The sequence below is a fragment of the Strigops habroptila genome, chromosome 20, assembly GCF_004027225.2.
Source record: "Strigops habroptila isolate Jane chromosome 20, bStrHab1.2.pri, whole genome shotgun sequence".
NCBI lineage: Eukaryota > Metazoa > Chordata > Aves > Psittaciformes > Psittacidae > Strigops > Strigops habroptila.
The window spans coordinates 2,695,615-2,717,805 of record NC_044296.2 but is presented as its reverse complement, the minus strand read 5'-3'; the positions used below and the strand labels follow the sequence as shown (position 1 = coordinate 2,717,805).

At 49.5% G+C, this 22,191-nt stretch overlaps 1 protein-coding gene across 8 annotated transcripts in view; it reads right to left on the bottom strand.

Annotated features, from left to right (window-relative positions):
- DOT1L (DOT1 like histone lysine methyltransferase) overlaps window positions 1-16,355 on the bottom strand; it is a 77,639-nt gene extending 61,284 nt beyond the window's left edge. For 5 of the 8 annotated variants that reach the window (XR_003994719.2, XR_003994718.1, XR_003994721.1 and 2 more), the window contains exon 1: window positions 16,184-16,355. Coding sequence is in view for 2 of the 8 variants with exons in the window: in XM_030509215.1 (XP_030365075.1) it covers window positions 16,184-16,264 (81 nt within the window). In the remaining 6 variants the exon portion in view is untranslated. Of the gene's footprint in view, window positions 1-13,214; window positions 14,818-16,183 lie in introns of those variants that run through there. The other 3 variants (XR_003994724.1, XM_030509214.2, XR_003994720.1) reach the window with 2 other exon arrangements.
- Between the last annotated feature and the right edge of the window lie 5,836 nt (window positions 16,356-22,191).

Below are 22,191 nucleotides of genomic sequence, written 5' to 3'. Positions count from 1 at the left end.
GGCACAGATGTTTGTTGACCTTCATTTGGGAGTTTACTCAGCAGCAACAGAAGCACAATAAGTTTAGCACAAGCCATTCCCAACTCATGCTAATGAAGCCCTGGGAGCTGCATGTAAGATATGCACCATACCACAAAAAAAATGGAAGTTACAGGAGTTCTTGTATGTATTCTTGTATCCAGCCTGTGAAGCCTCAGTTACCAGAGTCCATCTGCACAAAGCTGAGGTTGTACTTAAGACACTTGTTTCTTGTAGTGGCTTTGACCTTCTAATTAGAATCCAGTATCTAAGGACCTTCCAGAGCTAGAAGTGTAAAGGCTCAATCATTCTCAAATAACTTCCCTTGTTTTCTGCTGCAGAAATGTCATTTCTACAGAGTTACTGGGGAGAATTCTATAGGAAAGGGTGAAACAGGCAACAGAAAGCAGGGGAAGAAAAGGAATGGAAAAGAGAAACACTAATGGATAGATAGAATCATACAATAGTTTGGGTTGGAAGGAACCTTCAAAGCTCATCTAGTCCAACCCCCCTGCAATGAGCAGGGACATCTTCAATTAGATCAGTTTGCCCAGAACCACATCCAGCCTGGCCTTGAATGTCTCCAGGGATGGTGCATCCACCACCTCTCTGGGCAACCTGTGCCAGTGTTTTACCACCCTCATTGTAAAGAATTTCTTCCTCACATCCAGCCTGAATCTCCCTCTTTCAGTTTAAAACCATCACCCCTCATCCTATCACAACAGGCCTGCTAGAAAGTCTCTCCCCATCTTTCTCACAGGTTCCTTTTAAGAACTGAAAGGCTGCAATAAAGTGTCCCTGGAGTCTTCTCTTCTCCAGGCTGAGCAACCCCAATTCTCCAGCCTTTCCTCACAGGAGAGGTGCTCCATCCATCATATCATTTTTGTGGCCCTTCTCTGGACCCGCTCCAACAGGTCCATGTTCTTCCTGTACTGAGGACTCCAGAGCTGGTGACAGAAAACAGCTGGGAGTATCTGTCTCCTCAAGACATACGAGGACATGATAAAAGTCAAATTGAAGCCTTTTCCATCAGTATCACAGCTTTCATATTTGCAACAGATTTCTCCTTGTATAATCAGTTTATATACTTGGGATCAGCCAGTCTTCTAGAAGTTCTCAATCTGAGAAACACAGCCCTTTAGATAACTGATTAAAAATCTCATGACTGAGAGGGATAGAAAAGCAAACATTTCTGAAGCCTGCCATATTAAAGGTGGGAAGGAATCTATTAGGAACAGCTTTTATTTTCAGAATGCAAAATCCCTGTATCGAGGAGTCACACGAGAGACTAATCAAAGAATCAAAGAATCCCAGCCTAGTTTGGGTTGGAAAGGACCTTAAAGCTCATCCGGTTCCAACGCCCTGCCACAGGGGGTCCAACACCTTCCACTAGACCAGAAAACCAAAACATTGCAGTTACTATATCCAAAAGGAGAAAACAGCCAACATAAAAGTAGTCAGGACACTTGGGATTGAATGCAAGAAGCTGGCTGTTACCTTGGTCCTGTTTCATACCAACATGCTGATGCCACCCATCGCAAGCCACGCAGAACGCATCTGGGGCTGTGCTTGCTCCAGCCTCTGGTGTTCACTCAGGACATAGGCTGGGACAGCCCAAAGCCAACAGAGACCAACAGCACCAATAAACTCACCCAACTGAAGTTCAGAATGTCAGGCAAGTAATTCTAACAAGAAATCTTGGCCTAGAAAAGAGGGGAGCAACTGAGCTAAACTCCGCTCCTGACTCAGCGCACATCTAGAAGAAAAAGCAGACAAGAGAGGACTTCTCTTTCTTTTCATTTCTTATCTGTGAAGTATAAAAATACCCCAAGACAGTGGCTCATCCATAAACATCCCCTAGAAATCTTCACATTTCGCTACACACAGAATTATCACAGTGGAAGCCCCTTGGGCTGATCCAGCTCTCCCAGTAAACTGTGTTCCTGTATAGTAAGAATTTGCTTTATCAACATAAGCACATTATACCGGAAAAGTGAATTCATGCTTATTCTGGCATAACCGTTTTCTCTGAAGAAGTTACATTCTTCAATGATGGTATTGGACAGTTTCAGTGCTAGCAGAACACACGGAGAAATCCCTTGTCCTATAGGTCTTCATGAAAACGCCCCATAAATGTCCAAAGCTGCTTAATCAGCAGATTCCTTTGTCTTGGGTAAAAAGTGAAAAGGAAATTTTTAAAAATAAGAATAAATCCCAATGCACATCTACAGATCATCCCATTTAAGCAAGTGGATTTACTAACACAAGCTCATGCGGAAATTCGAGCCAGAAGGGGCCTTTCTGAGTTCAGTTTGTGTCATTATCTAGGAATAATGAAGTTGAAAACAGTTCCACATTTACTGCTGCTGAACTTCTCATGTTGAAACACTTACCAAGTTTACAATACTCTATAACTAACATACTTTGTCCTAGTAGACAGGCTCCCAAGATCTCATGCAAGTCAGAGATGATCTAACATTTCTTCAAAGCAGATGCAACCATGGAAAATGGAGGGGGAAAGAGATCTAAAGGAAACACAGAGCAGTTTCTTCAGAGAAACTTTTAGTCCCATTTCAACATTATGGTTGTAAGATTTAATAAGAAAAGACATTAAACAGCACCAGTCATCACATCTGTATTCATGTAATTGTTTATGACACTGATACAGAGTCTTCAGCAACTCAAAACACAAGCTGAATAGAAACCTCACCAAAACCACAGACTCTGCTCCCACCAGCATCAGCCTTTGCCCATCATCCTTTCAAGCAGATGCGCTGCGTTTGGCCCGACACGCAACTGAGCTCAGTGCAGCAGCTTTAACCCGGAGCCTTTCACAGCCGCGTGGGTGAACACTGAAACCAGCAGGTTGGGAGGGACTGGCGGCAATTCCTGATGGCTCTGCTGCAACCACAGCAGTCTGACAAACCTACGCCAGGCTCAGCCAGCCCAGCACACTCAGAGACCGCAGAATCAACGAGCTGGAATAGACCTTAAAGCTCATCCAGCTCCAACCCCTGCCATGGGCAGGGACACCTTCCACTAGAGCAGGTTGCTCCAAGCCCCTGTGTCCAACCTGGCCTTCAACACTGCCAGGGATGGGGCAGCCACAGCTTCTCTGGGCACCCTGTGCCAGCGCCTCAGCACCCTCACAGGGAAGAGCTTCTGCCTCAGATCTAATAAAGCTGGCCTGAAGCTTCTCAAATTCAGACACACTTTTGGGGTTTAGAGGGCTTGGGGGTTGGGATTTTTTCCCTTTTTCAGGCTGCAGGGACCCATGACCAACACCAGCATGCCAGCTACAACCTCTAATGCGGGCAGGTTATACAAGCCCATTGTGTTATACTTTGGCAAACAGGGACCCATGAGAGCGCAGCTTTACACTGCATCTGCACTCACAGTGCTTTGTCAGTAAAATATCCTGGTAAAGAGCCTCCTACAAACAGCCTGGCTATCAATCATGAAAAACTGTGCAGAAGCCTTTTGGATGAGTCTCAAGGAGCATATCTAGTCTGTCTGCAGTCACGAGATGATGCCACAGTACTCTGTGTCAGGAAGAGGAGCTCCATTCATCCTCCGACTCTGCTCCAAGCTGTTCTCTCTCCCTCCTCCCCTACACACTGATGTGAAGCACACTACGTGCTGCTTGCTGGCCTGGCTGTACTTCTACAATGTTCTTGTATTTATGTAGTCTGAGAGGCCCTCGGAATCTTTTAGGCCACATAAATGGAATCTATTTCATGAGACAAGACCATATCTCTTTAATGTGATCTATGCGCTAAGTATTTAAAGTAAAAAGTTGCAATCCATAGTAATTATTGAGAATGCCCAAAGCTATTCCTAACAAGTTTATTTATTAAAGAAAAAAAAAAAAGGAAAAAGCTAAACACACATTAAAAGCCAGTTCTTGCAGTCAGTTCTCTCCAGCTGAACTTTATAATAAGGAGCTTTTATTTTCAACCTAAAAGTTCAATTTAAAATTGAAACGTGAGCTCCCAGAGAAAGTTCAATAGTTTTTGCCAAGACATCTCCTTGGGAAAATAATGGAAAGAAAGCAGATATTTTTCCAAAAGTCACTTACAAGGGAATCCAATTTTCTATGGAAAACAGTGGAGAAGAGTCAACCAGAACAACTGAACAGCTTCACAGTTCCGATTCTTACACCGGATTTCTCCGTTCACATGTTACTACAACTCTAATCACAGGAGTTAGGAGTTTGAAGCCAGAAACACACCCACTGCTATTACTTTCAGTACACTAGTGCCCAGAAGCCCTACCAGCATGCACGACTCCTGGTACACGTCGTGCCAAGCAGAGCGAGTCCTCCTGCAGAGATCAACGAGCTGCATTAGCAGTTTGGCCCTTTAGGACATGGAAATTAGGCCAGAGACCAATTTTTAGGAGTTTGGTCTTTCCCTTCACCTCTTCTGAAGAAGTTTCCCATCCCGACTGTTCTCAGTAAGGACATTTTCCTGCAATTTACTCTCAGCTCTCTGATTACAGGGGGATAAGGGGGAGAAGCAAAAACTGGGTAATTAACTTCTCTGCATGCTTCAATGTTCGAGTCAGCCCATGCTCTCTGTACTAGAGGCATTTTGTATCTTGCAGCTATCAGAAATCCTACACGTGGTTTTAAAGGCCAAATAAGACAGTGACCAAAAGCTCTTTCCAAATATGTATTTTCATGCAATCGTTATCGTTATTTTGGTATCATTTTGTATTCCAGTACTGTATCCTAGACTCTCGGGTGTATTTGTACAGGACTAGATATCCCACAATGCAACAATTCAAATCTAACCTAAAGCAACAGATTTAAACATTGTGTTTCTTCCTCAAACACAAAGAACATGTTCAATTAAACCGGGCAGCCGTCATTGCCTGAAGCAAGGAAGAACACCCTAGTGCCCCTTCCACATTTACATCTTTTTATACTTAGGTCTTTCTCATGAAACCATGCTTATCCTTGGGGATAAGCTTCATTTGGAGCTTGTGGGGTGATCACTGCATTTTTCTAAACTTCATTTCCCTACATGCAAAGTGGAATCCTTGTGAGAGCCGATCCATCTACAGAATACAGGCAGCAAAAAGCCCATACCTGAGAGGAGAACAAAGGGTTTAAAAATCTGAATGAGATCTTGTAAAACAGAAATGCAGCTCATGCCCCTTCAGTGAGTAGCTCTCAGCACCATACAGAGAATTTTAAGACCCCTTTACCCACTCTTCATACATAGGAACATTTTTGTGTGTAGCTTTGACTGCCCACAACTAAACTGTCCCACAGCAAAAGTAATTCTTCCCTTTGCAGGGTCAGTTGAGTGTTTGACCACACTTCCTCCCCTAAATCAGGCCAGGTGACCGAAGCAGAAATGTGCAGACAAGCTGCGGCCAAGGGTTTGCAAAGCAGGATGAAGAGATCTCCCACCAGCCACCAGCTGAATCCAAGCAACTCCGAGAAAACAAAACCTACAAGAAGCTAGTTACAAATAAATCAATGGCAACATTCATGTACCTTTTAATGATTGCCTTTAGATACTATTCTACTTCCAACACTTCAACCATGTAGCACTGGCTCCCAAGTATAAGCACAGATCCACTCAAGTATTAACAGAAGTCATTTTGATTTGCCAATCTATTTAACTCACAAAACAAAAGAGGTCAGACACACTAGCCCCTGGTTTTAAAGAACAGCTTGGTTGCCTGTCATGGCAGCTCTCTCCCCAGGCAGTGGTCCATAAATCCAAAGGAGAGGATGTTACAGCTGGAGACAAGATGGTTAGCAGAGATCAAAAAGATGGATTAGGAAAAGCCAATCAATCTTGCAGAAGGCTAGTGGGACAAGTGCCTCTTTAATGTCCCCTCGGTTTCCTCCATCTGTGGAGGATGATAAGCATTTCTCTAGATACCCAGAAAGGCAACATGAGCTGCTGCAGCTTCCCCACAGGAATCAGGGAAGCATGCAGCATCCTGCATGGCACACGGATGCCCTCTCACAACCGCTGCCTTCAGCCTGTCAGAAGTTTGCATTCCTCCTACCCCAGGGTTTCACTTCATTTACACCTTGTCTAGGAAGATTCCCCACTACCAGCTTCTACATCCAGAGCGTGCCCATATTCAACACACTTGCAAACAGTGGTTGACAAAAGCCTATGGAAAGCCAAAACCAAAGTACTTCCAGCTGCTATAGCAGCAAAGAGCTGCCTTCAGGTCAGCTGAACAAAGAGAGAGATCTCAAGCCCTGCAGTCCTGCCTTAAGTCACTTTACGTTTTAGGGTCTTTGCCTCGTGCTCAAATGCTAGTTACACTTTGAGTAAGGAAAAGGGAAAGTGCTCTGTGCAATATTTCATACTGCATAGCTAGACTTCATTTAGTATCATCAGACTTTATCCCAAATCAAGCTTGTGTCATTCAGCTTGCACAGCAACAACCGAAGCACAAGTTATCTTATCAAGTGAGACAAGGACCAAAAGTCTCCTTTGAAGCACCCAATTACTGTTGTTCCCTAATCAGGAAAGTACAAGGACATTTACAAGTATACATATATATTAGCATGTATAAAAAGAGATCTTCTGCAGAGAACAGCTTGTGTCCATTCTTTTCCTCCCAACCTCTGAAGTGGCAAGGGAAGCAAGAGCCACCAAACTGCATTTTGAAACCCACCTCCTGCACAGCCAAAAGAGCTGACAAGTTGGATGTAGTTTCAGTATTTCCCAAGTTTACTGTCACATAAATCTAGATGGAAAACACAGAGGGCCCTATGGCCTCCTTACTGGCTACATACAGGTTTTTAAAGGAAAAACAGGTTTGGCCTGAGAACCAAAATATACCGCAAGTGTTAACAAAGGAAATAGGAATTAGAAAAGAAGATCTAAACAGCTCCAAGAAACCCTTCTACAGCATTTGTAGACAAGACAGTTGCGGATTTGGTTGCAACAGAAACTCACACTTTCACTGGGATATCTAAACCACAATAAAACCGTTTTGCCTCTCCACACAGCAATTCCAACTGTTGCTACGGACACTGCACAAATGCAAGAGGGAACAGTTCCCATGATAGCGCGTAGGAGGGGCTGTGTAAACATATTAACATGCAATCACTCTGCAGGAGTGTCTAAGGCAACATCCACGTGGGCCAGTTACAGCAGGATGACCCACTGGCTTCACTCTGTGTAAACCAGACATAGCCCAGACATAAGAAGTAGTTCTGTTACGCAAAAAGACAGACTAGTCACAAAAAGTGCCAAATGAAGGACTCCAGCGTGTGCTTGCTCTGGGACAGGGCGGACTGCTGGGCTTTCACTTCACTCAACCAGCATTTCACACACAGTTCAAGCCAACACAGCCGCCTGCTCCCCTAAAAGCCACCTCCTGCTCTGGGCCAGCAGTGCCTGTGCACACACACAGCAAAGTCAGGAAAGGCTTAAGCTAAAACTAAGCCTTTTTGGAGTTTTGGCTTAGCTACCTTTCAGTTCACCCCACACCAGGGTACAAATACACTACTATAGGCTGAGGGCAGCTTAGACTCAACAGAAGTGGACAGAGATGGTAAGAGTCATTGCTACTCACAGAAGTACCAGTTTCAGAGTTTCACCTAACATGAACCACCACCTACCTTAATAAAGAAATAACCCTCTCGTGCAGCAATAATTGGAGACATGGGGGAGCAGAAAACAGCCACACACATGCCAGAAACAAACTTTTATGTGAAACCTAAGCAAAGGGTTGATGCTGGTAGAAATTAATACCCTGTCCCAGAACTGCTGCTGCCGAAAGCAGCTCCCATCTCTCCCGAGCCCGGAGTCTTCCCACTCCTTGGTGAGTGCTGGGATGAAACTCTTCTGTCAGCGTTTGCTCTGTGAATGGCTGATCCCCACCTCCTGCAAGGACAACTGGCCGGTCAAAGGGAAGCATCCCGCAGGCCACTGGCAAGACAATATCATCTTAAGCATCCACTTTACATCCTGTAAAGATAAGTCAGTCTTGGCCAGCCCAGAAATGCAGCTCCTGCTTAACACACAAATATTCTACATAACAGAAGTCCCTGCACTCTTTCTGAAGCTCACTGAGCTCCTAAAGATGTTTTGTGAGGTACAAAAGAAAAATATGAATTGTTACAACCTTCCCCCCATAAGCTTTAACTTGCATTGCAGAGCACTGATGCAAGCTACATCCAGCGCAGATTCTGAGCAGCGTACATGACCTTCCAAGTGCCAACCATTTCTAAAAGCTTCCATTTTAAAGGTTTGTAAACTGCCCTGCAATATTACAATGTATTCCTCATATGTTACAAATGACGGTTGGTTCTAATAAGCAGGGAGGGAAGCCAAGGTGGGATCAATGCAGGAGCCCAGCCCCAGCTCCAGAGGGTCAGGGGCCACCCTGCCCAGCACCTCATCTCCCAACACCCAACAGATATGCCAACGAGAGGGAATCACCTGCAACCCCATGGAGATCCAGGTGAGGAATGAAAAAGCAGGCTTAAAAGCTCAAGCTTTTCAGAATTTCAGAAATATATATTGTCAAACACTAATAATATTGCAGAGCTCTAAGAAGCAAATGACAAATTAATGCCAAAGCCTCAGGAAACTGCCCTTCACACTCCACAGAAAATATCAGAAAGTTTCTCAGTCACAAAAACTATGTTAAAATCCACTAATTTTTACTAAAATTTATTTAGAACCTTCTGTAGTGCTTTGGCTTTTTGAAGTTTCCAATGCTTCATTTAGCTGTCTTCAATAATTCCTTAGATTTTCCATCTAACACTAAACAGTTCTGTCAGTGTGGACTTTTAGGAAACTCTCGTTCATTCATGAAATGAAACAAAACCAAATACTCAGAACAGGAACTTTTCTGTTATTCATAGATCTGTTCCTATCTATGAAGCCATCGTTTCCTGCTGTAAAATATACTCAACCCTCTTCCTATGCTCTAAAAATAGCAACCTAGTCAATTCGATATCTATAGCAGCATGTGGCCAATATCATCATATATCGCTTTATTTCTTGTTTCTCTTCAGAGTTCATTTTGTCTTCTCTCTAAAAATTACTACAGAAGTAAATATATTATGTTCACAATTCCTTATATGAACTTCTTCTGCTTCTGTGGATCCTTCTGTTAGGAAGGAGAAAATAAATGAAGTGAAAATACCTTAAATATCTTGAGAAACTTCAAGATCATCAATGTGATAAATACATTGTAAGGGACTGAAAAGCACCCCACCTCTGCTCCTTGTCTTGATCACTACAGTAAAAAGCTTTAATCAGGCAGCCAAAGGTTAACTCAAAGCAGGAAGAAAAAAAGCAAGGCAGTATGAAAGGGGAAGAAGAAAGAAGGAAGAGTACAAAAGTAGACATATGGATGTCTGGGGAAAAGGGTGATTAAATTTCCCATAAATCTCACATACCAAGAGGTAAGATATTTTGCCTAAATTCCCAGGAGAAACACAATTCAGTCACATATCTGAGACTTGAAAGGATAATCATCTCCATATATATTAAGGCTGCCATGAAGGACAAGAGTTGGAGTTGCATGTGGTGGCATGGATTTCCCTTGGCACACTAAAAGCTTTCAATACTGTGTCTGCCTGTAACTGATGGGTGAATTTTAGGTAGATAAATTTGAATTGCCTGAGCTGGAACTTTGGCCAGGACAGAAACATTAATCCTCACTCATCTGCTGATAGAAAAAAGAAGAACAAAAAAGCAATCTTGAACAGCTCCTCTGTCCTTCAGCAGTTACCTTTCAGGTAATTCAGTTATATGAAGAAATAAGGCCTACTGGAGTGCCAAGATGCAATACAGGAGAACAACTTTTTCTTTTCGTACAGAAATACCAGGAAAAAAAGGTTAACTGAACTCCTGATCTATATTGTATCCAATGGGCCAGAGCTTTGTTCAAAAGTACTTGCCATGGTACTTGTGCAGTTTTCAGACTGGCTTTTGAACAAAAGCCAGTCTGAAAACTGCACAAGTACCATGGCAAGTTATACTTCAAAGGGTAAAGCCCAGAAGAAAACTGCTCTTCTGTACTATCACGTGCTGCACAATTAAATGCTGTATGGTTACAGTCTTCCTCACCTTGCGAGGCCACCTCACCTCCCAGCAGCACATTGCTGGGTTCCCTTTGGCATGCAGGAGAGCAGAAAAGGATAGAAAAAATGATGCAACTGTGCCAGCTCTGTCATTTGCTTCTGTTTATTTGTTGGGCAGCAGCAAAACCCAAGTACTTCTGAAATGACTGAGTCAATTATTTCCCACTTTTACACTATTCACTCTTCCTACTCCCTGGGTTTTCAGAACTGGGCGTTGAGAAATCGGAAGTCCCCTCAAGTTCTCAAACCTTTTTCGTCACTAGAGAAGTTTCTACAAGTACTTAGTCATCCCCACAAACATTTCCCAACAAGCTGCATTGACAGCATCTATTAAACCAGAGAAAATCCCCTAACCTCTGCTACCACTGAAGAATTTCTGAGCAATTACTCAGGGTGTGAGGAGGTTTTGCCTGGCAAAGTCAGCTCAAACAGTTTCCTCCGCTCACCACCCCCTTCTTTGTACCGGCACCGCTGCCCTGGGAAGGCAGCATGAGTCAGATTACAGAGCAGGGCGGAGGGGGGGGGCCGGCTCTGAAAACACTGGAACATTTCTTTCCAATCCAGATATTTCCAGCGATCCAGTTCCCAGAGCCACCCCACACACAGCTTCTCAGCAGAGGGGCTGCCACCACACTGAGGAGCTGCAGGCACCCCAGCTTCTCCCTCCGGCACAAACTGAGCAGAGGGAAGAACCACACGCACGTGCAAAACGTGAAACTGTTTTCCATCAGCTCATCCCACCGGAGTGTAATGGTGTATGTAGTAAGGAAGGGCTGGATTTGCGCAGGGAAAACAGGGAGAGCAAGTGGTTGGGGCAAGGCAGCACAGGACCACCCCCAGCAGCAGCCTGTGGCTCCAGCAGGTTGGTACAACACTGAAGGGACCAATTTAGGACCTTCCTAAATTGATCTTACCATACCATGCTATGGCACTTAACTCCAGCAGCTGCTCCCACACCTACCTCGCTGTCTGAGAAGTCAAAGCTCATTGGCAGAAAAAACTATCCCCAGTAAAGCTGAGTGACAAACACACAAAAAGCATTAAACTCTTAAACAAGGTTTGTTATTCATCTCTACCGTTGATCTTTAATTTCAGAGGTGACACTCCCTGCTGGGCTGTGATTTTCATTATCACTGCCTGCCCTTGAGCTCTTCGTGCACAGCACATTCCTCTGGTGACAGAATGGTATCAGCTCTATCACCAACCGCGGAGATAGGAAAAACCCCACACCACACACACTCTGCACCCTTCCACCTGTACAAAGTCCAGCACTACCCAGGCTGTGGCCCATCACTCAGCAGCAGGCACACGTACACCTCTCCCACAGCTGAGGGCAATGCTCTGACAACACTCAATAAGCCAATGAGGATTTTTTTGCCATTACAGCTGAGTTGGGAGTCAGCAGCCAAGAGGAGGAACACAGACAAATCAATGAATTATTCAAGCCAGACTTATTGTCACAGTTGCTAATTTGGAGGCTTAAGCTTCAGCAGCTCACAGCAGAGGTACCTGCACAACAGCACAGCCAGGACTGTCCCCTCCTGGGACAGTCAAGATGCTCAGATGTCCAGACTGGAAGATGGGAACAAAACTGGCATCTCAGTGTAACCCTACAGGGATGCACTGGGGTTTGCCCATCACCAGCCCAGGCACAGGAGGAGCTCCTGGTCATTATCACAGTGCAGACACTGAGCCCTTACAAGTCAAACAGGGAGGGGGAAACACACACACAAAACCCCAACAGACAGAGGTTTGCAGTTATCTGTGGGGGGAATGCTATTCAGCAGGCGAGCAACGGGAATGCCTACCAGGCAAAAAGAGCAAGGCAAGACAGGCAGATGTTTAATTCTGAAACTTGAAAGGACTTGCACACTATTTAACATCACAGGCAGCGAGTCATGCACAGCCATCCATGGGGTGAAGGACACAGTGCCACAACAGCATAGGCCACTCAAAGCCAACACCAGTGCCACCCTCCTCTCATCACCTGGCTGTGCCTCCCCTTTGTCCCCCGTCAGTCAGGGCTGACACTTCCTTTGATCACTCTGCACACCCCTTCAGTGCTAGCCCTAAGGGGAGGTGGTACATGAACCACGGTGTCCTCTGACCGATGCACGTGCTACCAGAAAACAGGCTTTTCCACATTCACAAACTCCTCATCGCAACAGGGCGCAGTTTAGCAAACACCGATTTGGGTGACAACCATCAGCCTCAACAGCTCTGAAGCCTCCTGTTGCTCAGGTCTGTGTGCATGCAGGCCCTCACTGGTGCCAGGGGTCTAGCAGCAGAACTGTGCCACACCAGACTGGGACTCATCCAGATTAAAAAACAAAAGAACCCCAAAAAACCCCAAACAAAACCACTAAACAACCACCTCCACACACACACCTTTTTCATAGAATCACAGCCTAGTTTGGGTTGGAAGGGACCTTAAGGCTCATTCAGTTCCAACCCCCTGCCAAGGGCAGGGACACCTTCCACTAGAGGTGTGTGGTTTCCCCACACACACAGTAGGCTGGGACTCCTTCAGCAGGAACTGTTGTCACGAGTTCAAAGTACACCCTCAGACTCCTCACAGATTAGGCAGAACTTATGGTGTGAAAAATCTCCATGTTTAAACCTAGTAAATATTCAGGTTTAACTATAGTAAAAAGTCAGAGACAAGACAATGAACCACTTAAGGACAATTCACTGGAATAAACCTAAACATCTGCAAGGCTTAGAACTACTTCCATCAGATCTAAGGAGTAAGTACCAAGTCGTGCCTATCAATACTTGAAGCATGACTACAAATGCCATCCCCTATTGGCATTAGCTTATTTATGACCACCTAGACCCATTAACTCTGCTTGCTCACCCATGTGAGGACATAACATACTTCCTTTATCCAGGCCGGTAGCTCACCAAATATCAAAATTCAATTTTTTAACGCAGTATCAGTGGTCTCTGACAACCCAACACAAGCAAAAGACAGGGCAGGTATGTGGGAGTCAAGGCGTTAAACAGCACACAAAGGAATAAACTCACTTCGGCTCTGATTAAGCAGGGCACTCATAAAAACAGAGGTCAACATCAGAAAATATTTTGTGAGTCATGAGGAGAGATTACTCACCATGCACTATTCAACTTACTCATCACAGTGTGCTACGGACAGAACTGCTCACCATGTATTCATTAGGAAACCGTGGCCTTTCCTTTGAGACAGGCAGAAGGCGGGGGAAAGAGTCATACTTTCAGTTTTGTATGTAAGCCAGTGGGAGGCTGGATCTGCAACACCAATGCTCTCTCCTCCCACAGCCCTAATTAGACTCGTAGGGAAATACATGTTTCACATCAGCCTCCCAGGCTCTTTTAGCATCCCAACAAGCACCAGTTTGCCAGCAGAGCTATTATGCGAACTCAGCAGTCTGAAGAGACCCCACTTTTCCTATTATACATGAAATAAGCAGCAGTCCTGCAATAGACACGTTATTAATCCAGGCACCCATTAATACAAGAGATCAGACCCACAGCCTTTTATGCAGCAATACAAACGCTGCTAATTTAAGATGTAGTAAGAGCATAAAAATAGCCAAGTTACTCAATGCAGGGTTACATCACACAGAGGTGCTCATCAGGCAGCAGCCTACAACCCCACTCAGCCTCTGATGTTGGGAAAGATAATTCACAGCCATTCCTGGCACCCACACCAAAAATAATTAGCCAGGACTCTGAGCTTCCCCTCCCCTTGCTCTCCAGCTCTCTCTGGAAAATGTACCTCGTAGCAAACAACAGGAAGCAGCAAGAATAAATAAATAAATGCTAAATAAAACTACTTGAAGTGGATTTCCCCCACCAGGTATCCCACCTTGCTTCTTAGGAAGCCAGAAGCAGACAGAGTGGTGAAACTAAGAAATGTTCTGCTTACGTCAAACAGAGCTGAGCTCTCAAACCACAACGGTACATAGCGCCTGCTGCCAGCTCAAAGCTGAGCCAAGGAGGGAAAGAAAGTCTCCAGTTAATGGAGCACAATGTCAGGAGGCCAAATGCTGCCGTGCACCAAGAGGAGGATCTGTGCCTAACACTCCAGAGTTCATCTGCTGCTCCAAAGGCCGGAGCTGCAAGCAGCACACGTGTGTGTGTGTGTCTGTATGCATGCCCATGCACGCAAGCGCACGCTTCTCTAACGCGCAGCGTGATCTTCTCCCCAAAAATGCCAGGACGGAATATTGATCGGCTCCAGATGAACCATCCCCTCCTGTGTTACTGTGGAAAAATTCACAGCACGGAGAGGCCGGTTTCATGGCAGGATGTTCGGGTTGTGTGTGGTATTTCTTCACACACGCACGCAGCACGTGTGGATAAAGCACCCCTGCCCGCTGCATTTCTCGTGAAAGGAAATCTATGTAGTCTGCCATCTTCAGAACCGGCTGCTCAAGTTTCCCCAGAATTAACTAAATCCTTATTTCCCATGCTGCAAACAGCATTAAAATGCACATTTGAAGGAGGGGTGGAGGTTGGTTTCGTTTAGGTTATTTTTTTAAGCCCGTAGGAAGTTTTATGAATATACATAAACCCATTCCTTCCAGACCAATCCCTAACCTATGTCATCTTTAACCTATACCTCACACAACCTGCTCGGAGACACCAAGTTAATATTTGGCGACATGAAGCAAAACTGAACTGGCCATCGTTATACTTTCAGTTTCTGTCAATTTAAGCAGAGCGCGCGCCCGCGAACTCACACACACGAATGACAGAGCTGCCCAAACAGGAAAGGCTGCGTTAACCAGTGGTGTTGGAGGCTCCATCGGGAGCAGCCGATGAAAATAGCACACCAGCGTCCATGGAGGATGTTTTGGAAACCACAGATACAGCAACAGCACCAAGAGGCAGGCAGCAGATACAAACGCGCAGCCATCTCTCCTGCCACAAGCCATATATTTGTAATCAGTGGCACACAAGCGCGTTCCGATTGCCAAGCGAGCACCAAGATCAGCAGTATCGGCTGCCCCAGCCTCTGTGTCCCAGCACGTTCTCCCCGTGAAGCAGCACACGTACGAGAGCAAAGCCTGGAACACAACAATCAGCAGCACGCAGGCCAAGTGCAATATATACACTGAGAGATTTTTCCTTTCACAAACTGTTCTCTCAGAGGTGCTACAAACAGCCGGGGTGAAAAAATTGTTCAAGGATTGGCACGACCCCTACACACACACACACACACACACCAAAAAAACCCAACCTCTCAAGCCTTTCACCTCTGTGAGATGTTCACTAATTTGAACACGGACATTGTTATCAAGGTCACGCATCTCCCACCCGGGGCTCAGGAGAGGCAGGGAAAAGTCAGGCAAGTTAGGAAAAAACCACCGCTCCGTAGCTGAAGAGGGACAAGTGACATTTTATTTGGAAGCATGAGGATTACGGCTGACTGGAATTCTGTTCAGCATGAATACAAGAGGAGCTGCAAGGGCACTCGCTGGAGGGAGGCGTTAAGCAGCAGCACCGACCGCTCTAACGCACCAACGGCAGAGCCCTGCTCCCCTACCCACAATTAACGCTCCTCCTCTGCCCGCTGCCACGCCGGGGACTGGGTCTGGGGGGTCCCCCGAGCACCCCAAGGCACCGGTAATTCTGTTCGCCAGCCAGAGAGCCCTCCGATTTCCAGCAGCTCTGGTTATTAACCAGTTACACGAGCCGAGCTCAGGAAAACACGAAAACTTTTCATTAACCAGTCCTCCTCCTCCCCGCCCTTAAGTTTAGTCAACCAATTATAAAAAGAAATTGGGGATTTGACTTGCAGGCGAGCGGCAGCTCCCCGGGCCGGGAGCCCGGCAGCCCCTCACCCTCCGGCCCGCGGCTGCTCCCGCCAGGGAAGCGCTACCGGATAAATAACGCGGATCCCTCCCGCTCGCAGGAAGGATTAACGCATGGATCTGCGAGTGACAGGGAGCGCTCGGGCAGCCGCGGCGGGCCGGCGGGGAAGGAGAAGGGGCCGGGGCCGGGCCCCGGGGGCTCAGCGGGGCCGCCGCGGGTGTCCGGGCCCGGGGGAGCGCGGCGCTGACAGGGGCGCGGGGCAGGTGCCGGGGCCATACTCACGTAGACGGGCAACGGCCAGGGGTAGACGGCGGGCTCGGCTCCCACGGGCGACTTCAGCCGGAGCTCCAGCCTCTCGCCCATGTCGGCAGCCGGAGGAGAAGGAGGAGGCGGCGACGGCCCCGCACCATGCTAGAGGGGCCGGCCGGGGTGGGGTGTGGCGGCCGGGCCCGGCCGGGGGCGTGTGCGGGGAGCGGCGGTGGTGAGGGGAGGGGGGGTGGGGGGGGCAGGGCCGGTGCCGGTGCGGGCGGGGGCGCGCGCTGCCCTCGCCTCCCTCTATTGTCGTTGGCGGCTCGCGGGGCTCCCCGGCGCCGCCGCCATCTTGGGCCGGCGTGAGGCGAAGCACAATGAAGGCGCCGGGGCCGGGCCGGGCCCGACGGACGCGACAGACGCGGAGGGGGGGGGGGGCGGGGGGCGCGGCCTCGCGCTCCCTCCCCCTGTCCTCAGCTGCCCTCCCCGCGCGCGCCGTGTGCGGGGAAACGGCGGGGGGGGGGGGATGCGGGACCGCGCGTGACACACACACGGTGGTGAACAGCGCGCGTGCGGCCGTGCAAGGCCCCGTGTGACAGCGCACAGCACTCGTGTGTCCGTGCAAGGCCCCGTGTGACAGCGCACAGCGCTCGTGTGTCCGTGCAAGGCCCCGTGTGACAGCACGCAGCACTCGCGTGTTCGTGCAAGGTCCCGTGTGACAGCGCACAGCGCTCGTGTGTCCGTGCAAGGCCCCGTGTGACAGCGCACAGCGCTCGTGTGTCCGTGCAAGGTCCTGTGTGACAGCACGCAGCACTAGTGTGTCCGTGCAAGGCCCCGTGTGACAGCGCACAGCACTAGTGTGTCCATGCAAGGCCCCGTGTGACAGCACGAGGCTGACACGCAGCGCTCATGTGTTCATGCAAGGCCCCGTGTGACAGTACAAGGCTGACACGCAGCGCTCGTGTGTCCGTGCAAGGCCCCCTGTGACAGCACACAGCACTCGTGTGTCTGTGCAAGGCCCTATGTGACAGTACAAGGCTGGCATCAGCACTCGTGTGTCCATGCAAGGTCCCATGTGACAGTACAAGGCTGGCATGCAGCACTCGTGTGTCCGTGCAAGGTTCACTCGTGTGGCCATGCAAGGCCCTGTGTGACAGCACAAGGCTGGTGCACAGCGCTCATGTGCCTGTGTGAGGCTGGAGCCTCTGTGTGACAACGCAGCATATGCACAGTTCACTAACACAATGGAACGAGCCCACGTGCCACGTGGCTGCTGGTACAAAGTGTGCACACAAGTGACAGTGTGAGCTTTGCACCGTGCCACCAGGTCACAGGGCAAGGCATGTGTATTGCACATGGGTGATGTGGCCAGGGGCTTCCCATTACACATGGGTGAGCGTGCCCGGCTGCGTGAGGGGCTCTGCACGACCCCGAGGAGGAGCTTTACTGGGATGGGGCATGGTGAGTCCATGGCCTTGCACCGAGGAGCACCCTTGCGTGTGTACCCTGCATGTGCACCCATGCACCATCCATCAGCTGCAAGCACCAGTACAAGTACTCCCCTGGTGCAAGAGGAGCAGCGGTGGGCAGGGAGTTGTTGTGTGGCAGCTACACCTTACCATATGATGTGACCTGGTAGTAGCACTACATGCTGCACCTCAGCATGGGTTTGGTGGTGGGGTGGGTGCAGTGGCCAGGAGCTGCGACAACATCTTGCATCTCTGCACTGTCCTGAATGCCATCACTTTGCATCTCTATAGGTGCCCAAGCAGTGGCCTGGGGCAAGCGATTCTGTTTTGCATGTCTTTAGGTGCCTAGATGGGAGCCCAGTGATAAAATTAGGCCAGAGCTTGTCCCCTTGAAGCTTTTTTTGTGCTAATTTCCCTTATCTGGGGACCTCAGGGCTCTGCCACCCCGCCCTGGAATGCGGGCCCTGCCACCCTCCTGCTGCTTGAGGAGCCCTGGAGCACCATCCCCATGTCCCCATGCATGGTGGGGACCCAGCCCCACAGGGGGTCCCCAAAACAAGCTATGGCTTGCAAAGCCCTGCAGGGCAGCCATGGTGGGCAATGTGGGAGTCCTGCCCACTGGTGACACAGGGGTCACCTTGGCAAAGGGACAGTGAGTGCACCCCAACACCCAGCGATGGCTCGGCATGTGCCCACAGAGCACCGGGGGCTCCTGTAGGGTGCACATGTGTGATCCCTCCTGAGAAATACACGTCCCCAAAAGGCCGGGCTATGACAAAGGCGGGAGCAGGACCCAAGGACTGGAGGTCACCGCATCATAGAATCATGGAATGGTTTGGGTTGGAAGGGACCTTAAAGCTCATCCAGTTCCAACCCCCTGCCATGGGCAGGGACACCTTCCACTAGAGCAGGTTGCTCCAAGCCCCTGTGTCCAACCTGGCCTTGAACACTGCCAGGGATGGGGCAGCCACAGCTTCTCTGGGCACCCTGTGCCAGCGCCTCAGCACCCTCACAGAGGGTGGTCTTATATCTAACCTGAACTTCCCCTGTTTCAGTTTGAACCCATCACCCCGTGTCCTATCGCTACAGCCCCTGATGAAGAGTCCCTTTGCAGCATCCTTGTAGCCCCCTTCAGACACTGGAAGCTGCTCTGAGGTCTCCATGCAGCTTCTCTTTTCCAGGCTGAACAGCCCCAGTGTCCTCAGCCTGTCTCCATACGGGAGGTGCTCCAGGCCCTGATCATCCTCGTGGCCTCCTCTAGACCTGTTCAGCCAGTCTCAGCTGCCAGACGTGGTCCTCGATCCAGGGCAGGAGTGTTACCAGCTGGGTGGTGTCGGAGCACTCAGAGCTCTCACAGGTGAAGCACCAGCATCCCTGCAGGTTGGGAGCCCTGCAGCCACTCGCTCCTCTGTCACCCTCCAAAGCATGTGAGGCTGCAGTGGCTTTCAGCATGCCATCAGGCTGCAACACCCAGCACATGGGGCTCTCAGGCCCCACCTTGGCAGCAGATGGCTGAGAGAAGAGCAGCCGGTGCCTCCGCAGCATCCACACCCTCCGTTCATACCCCACTCCCGGATGGGGCCAAGATACGGCCACACTGTGCCAGGGGCTGGTTCCCGTTTGAGGGCATTAGTCATCCCAGGGCCGTGGTGCAGCCTGACCTGCAGCTGGGTGCAGTGGAGCCCGACGGCTCCTGGAATGAAAACCAGGATGGAACTCAGAGCAGAGGTTGTGCCAGGAGCTGCTGCCCTGTGATGCAGGTGAGGGGCTGTTAACACCTCACTTGGTTTCTTACTTTCTTAGCCAAAGATGGGTAAACAAGGCTGGTGGCAGGATGCTTTTGCCATCTGTCTCCTGTGGCTGTTGCCTCCCAGCTTATTAATTTCATCTTCCAGTTATCCTGCTGGAGGGGTCATGGGTCAGCTGCAAACACTGGGGAGGTTGGGGGGCTGCCTGCCCCAGAGCTGGGCTTCAGCCCATACCTCGGTGCGACCGCATCCACTCTCCTCCTGCACTGGGCTGCGGCTCCAGGACCAGGCATCTGCAAAGTCCTTTGGGATCCTGCCCCCTCCACCTCGGTGGCACACAGAGACACCGATATTTGGGCTGAGAACTGACAGGAGGGCAGGGGGATGCACCATGCCCGAAATGCATCCTGGCGCCGCCACATGCCAGAGCGGAAGGTTTCCAGGCGAGTTTGCTGCATTATTTAACACCTCTATTGACTGACAGGTCGCTGCCTCCAGCTGAGGCACGGGGCCATTCGCTGGAGCCCTGCAACATGTCCTGCTCCTGTCCCCACGGCACATGGCTCCCTCATGCAGAATGCTTCCAAGTCTGGGTCCAAACTCAGCCACTCTCCTCTTTGTATCCTTTTTCCTCCCCTTTAATGTCCATACGTGCAGAAAGCTCCATAACTAGGAATGCTTTTCTAAAGAAAACACTAAAATCATCAAGTCAGCAGCGCTTAAACTGCTCTGACGGCCTCTTAAATAATCAATTCATCTTTAATTAGCTTACCACAAAAATTCCATTAAATTTAAATAAATAGACATGGCAGGAGTTCTCCGAGGCACAGCAGGCTCCGTTTAAAGAATTCTCTTTGAGTTCGTTAGGTTGGTCTTTAATCAGTTTGTCGTCAAAGTCCTTGTGTGGCCCAAGCAGGATCCTGGGCTGCTAATAACGAGCAATTGAAGCTGCAAGAGTTTCCCGGATGGATCCAGCCCGTGCCTGGCCATGTGGCTGCAGTGTGTGCATCGGTGCCAGCACTGATGTCCTCTGGCAGGCAGTGGAGAGCAGGTCGGGTTTGGAAGTCCTGCCCTTGCCAGGAGATCCTTTTTTCACTCATTTCTCTTGAGTTTTCCATCTGGGAGAAGAGAGGGAAGTGAGCAGGGCAAGGGCTTGTTTCCTGCCGGTTCAGTGAGCTCAAGTGGCCCCCAGGAGATGGGAGCAGCCCTCTGAGAGGCAGAGGCTGCTCTGCCCCCAGCTCTCAAGTTCTCATTTTTGGGGTCATCTCTGCCTGCTCACCCCGTGCACGCTCTCAGCTCAGCACTGGGTGCTCCTGGGCTAGAGATTTTCCAGGGCAGCAGTGACCTGCAGCATCACCTGCTCCAGAGTCACGACACCAGCTTTGGAATCAGCAGCTCTTGGGTTTTGCTGGTGTGGAGGATGGTGGGGGAGAGGTGTCTGTTTCCTCCCAGAATTGCTGGTCCTGCTGCATCCCCGCTGCCTGCAGCTTCCTGCTCCATGTCGGAGCAATTCAGAGCTGAATTCAGAGCCCCTCCTGCATCCCACCACTGCTCCCACAGAGCCTGGGGACCCCGGGGCAGGCAGCAAGTGGAACGGGGATCCTGGCTCCTGTGGGTATGGGGGACACAGGGAAGGCAATGATGCACCAAGGGCATCTTACACAAGCAATGCTCCGAGCTCGCCCTGCACAAGTCACATGCAAAGGCACCTCCTGAGCTCATTCCCATGTTGTTGTTATTCCATTTGGAGCTGTAGGATTGGATCCCTGCAGTGGTACATTGACAAGCTTGAGGGCGATCGACAGTGCGAGTACTTGATGGGATGGGGGCCAGTGTCAAGGTGCACATTGGCTGCTCCAGAAACTTGCTTTTTCAGCGACATCTCATCCCAAGTATTGACCCAATGGAGTTGACAAGAACAGATCAGATCACACGATGGGTTAATGCAAGTCTGTTCCCTTCACATTAGATACTCCAGCTGGAGCCCTGTGCGTTTGCCCCCACAGCAGTGGGGCAGGATGCTGGTGGTCCATAGCCCCAGGAGATGGGGTCAGCTCTCTGCTCTGACACCGCAGCCCTGCAGAAGCCTCCTGTCATTCTGTGTGCCTACATCTTTCTGTCTATTTCTCATTTGGGCTCTCCTGGGACAGGGTTGCTGGTGCCCTTGGTGGGACGTGGTTTTTCCTTCTCTCCCCCTGAAGCCTGGAGCGTGGCCAAGCTCTGTTCACTGTTTCGTGGTAGGACCAATAAAACTCGGGCTCTGCAAATGGCTCCCATTGCACAGCTCATTTCATGGAGCAGTTACCGTTTAACCCCAGCTGGAATTGCAGGTCTCAGTCCTTCAGCCCCCCGATGAAACAAGGCAGACATTGAGCACCACAAACTCAAGCCTGGCCTTGCAGAGCTCCCCTTCCCCTCCTTGAACAATGGCCCACATGCAATTTTCCAAGCCCTATTTTAATTTCCCAGGGTCAATCCTGCATCGCACCCAGGAGTTCCCTTCCACATGATGGAGCAGCATCTGTCCTTTCCATCTGTCCCAGCAGCTCCTTGGGCCAAATCTCTCCAGGGATGCTCCGGCTGCAGTTGCCACAACAACAAAATGCTGCAACAGTTTCCTCTCAGGATTCAGAAGCAGCATTGACATCAACACCAGGGACCAGGGGCAGGTAAGAGGTGCAGGATAAAGCCCTTTGTGGGTGTGAATGACCCCAGTCTGGTCCTGGAAACTGGTCTGTTTGGGCCCAGTTTGGGGGCTTTTCCCCACATCAAGACATGGCTGCCACTGCTGGAGCCACCATCACCCAGGGATGGGAGCACTGTC